The sequence below is a fragment of the Echinops telfairi genome, unplaced genomic scaffold (assembly GCF_000313985.2).
Source record: "Echinops telfairi isolate 266 unplaced genomic scaffold, ASM31398v2 ScPeMD7_5;HRSCAF=22, whole genome shotgun sequence".
Taxonomy (NCBI): Eukaryota; Metazoa; Chordata; class Mammalia; order Afrosoricida; family Tenrecidae; genus Echinops; species Echinops telfairi.
Genome location: NW_022103901.1, coordinates 36,254,423 through 36,256,462, shown reverse-complemented (window position 1 = coordinate 36,256,462; position 2,040 = coordinate 36,254,423). Strand labels below are relative to the sequence as shown.

Here is a 2,040-nt window from a genome sequence, read left to right as displayed (position 1 = left end):
GAGAGAGAGAGAGAGAGAGAGAGAGAGACTGACCCTCTGAGGATAATTGTTATAAATAAATCATCGCATGTCTGGTAAGGAAAACATCAAAAACATTAGCCATGAAAATACCTTTTAACCCTCCACAGTTGTTTTAAATCGTTCATGGAAAACACAAGAGGCGTCCTGCTCACTTTAGTGAGAATCTCTTGTGTGTGTCACGGGAAAAGACCTTCCCTTTTTGGGGGGTGGCGGTAGGGGTGCATTCCACGTGATGGTCATCGATCAAGGAGCGAGCTGTACTCGCGGCACATCACACGAGGACTCCCCAGAGCAGGTCATTCGCCCCCTGGCAGGAGCTCTGGGCTCGGAGGGCAGCTCACAGGACCCCACTGAGAGATGCGCTGCAAACTTGTCACAAGGATGACTCCAGGAAGAAACAAAGGTGGCATGCACATTCAGGAATACTTACATAAATATCTGCACCATAAAATCCATCCTGGTAAACAACACTGCATGGGTGCACACACAAAGAGAAACATCCAGATTAGTGCATTGCCCCATGCAGACACTGGCTAGGGCAGTCGGGCTGCAAAACCCCAAATCACAGGAACCCAGAAGAATCTTCACGTTGCTTAAAGAAGTCAAACGGAGACAATCAGGGTGAGTTTGGTTCGGGGTGGCCGGGCATCGGGATGTGGTACCCGGAGCTCTGCTTTCTTGGGAAGGCATGCCAGAATGCACAGAGGGTTGAGCTGGAAGGCTCCGAGGCCCGTGCAGGCCCCGGAACCTCAGGAAACCAGAGTTTGCAAATTCAGTCAAAGCAGACCACTCTCCCAATGCAGTCCCTCCAAAATGCAAAAATCTGTTTAAAAGGTAACTTTGATAAGAGTGGGCATATATTGTTACTTGTTCAATATGGGTTATGGAAATGTGGGTCAGGGGACCTGGACTGGTCGCATGGTTTAAACTTGGATATATATGGAAGAAAATGTTTATATGTGTTTGTGGTAAACACACACACACACACACACACACACACACACGGTTTTTACATTATAGTACAAGGAAGCATGAAAAAGGTTGCTGACAAATGGGACGAAATGAGAATAGAATTTTCCCATGAACTTTTAAGTCCTCACGTACAAATATATACACAGGCTCAGACACATGTATGAGCTACTCCTTTACATTTTCTGTAAAAGACTGGCCAATCAGGTTCCCAAATTAAAGCAGAACAGTTCTTGGAAAAATATGACGGAAAGAGAAGGAGCCTTCCCACAGACTCTGTGAAGCCCCGGAGTGTACTGGCCAGGTTTGTTTGCCAGTCTTCCAGCACTGCAAAGGGAGAGCTCCACATGCACACCCACAGGTGTGCGAGCGATTTGTCTACGAGGGGAATTCAGAGAGTGGAATTTCCCCACAAACTTTTAAAGCGCTTGTTTAAATATGTGTGTGTGTTAGTATGTGCATATATATGGATGTGTGTGTAGACCACATGTGTGCTTGTGTGTGTTGTTGTGTTGTTGGTTGACCAACTCAACCGGTGGTCAAGTCAACCACCGGGTGCGATACAGAAGAACTGCTCCTCTTAGTGTTTCTGGGTTATCCCCATTATAGGAGCCAACCATCAAGTCGGCCCTCAGAGGATTCAAACAGCCAGGTTTTGGACAAGCAACTGGAAGCTTCCTTATTGTGCCACTGAGGGGCATTGAATGTATATGTTAACATATGTATATATAGATGACTACACATATCTGTGTGTACATGCATCCATTGTGTCCATGTGTAAAGGTATGTGTGGGCAGGGGCAAAGAGCATTGCATTGATACGTGTACATGTGTTGGCATATCTGTGTTCCTGTGTGTGTATTCACATGCAGGACATCCAGAACAAGAGAAGCCCACGGTGTGACTCAGCACGTCCTAGCCTCACATCTCCGATCACCACCTGTGCATTCATCGACCCAGGAAGAGGAGACATCTCAGAAGGTAAGACACCATGAAGACAGAGACAAAGCCCCGGGGGGTTGCAGACATTTCTTGGTGCAGCTCGTGGGAG

The 2,040-nt window shown here is 47.0% G+C and overlaps 1 protein-coding gene across 1 annotated transcript in view; it reads right to left on the bottom strand.

The window, feature by feature from the left end:
• Positions 1 to 389: 389 nt before the first annotated feature.
• Positions 390 to 2,040, bottom strand: part of RBFOX1 (RNA binding fox-1 homolog 1) — a 1,294,183-nt gene continuing 1,292,532 nt past the window's right edge. Inside the window, exon 13 of the mRNA XM_045284033.1 lies at positions 390 to 491. Coding sequence (XP_045139968.1) covers positions 395 to 491 — 97 coding nt within the window. The 3' untranslated portion in view covers positions 390 to 394. The remainder of the gene's footprint in view (positions 492 to 2,040) is intronic.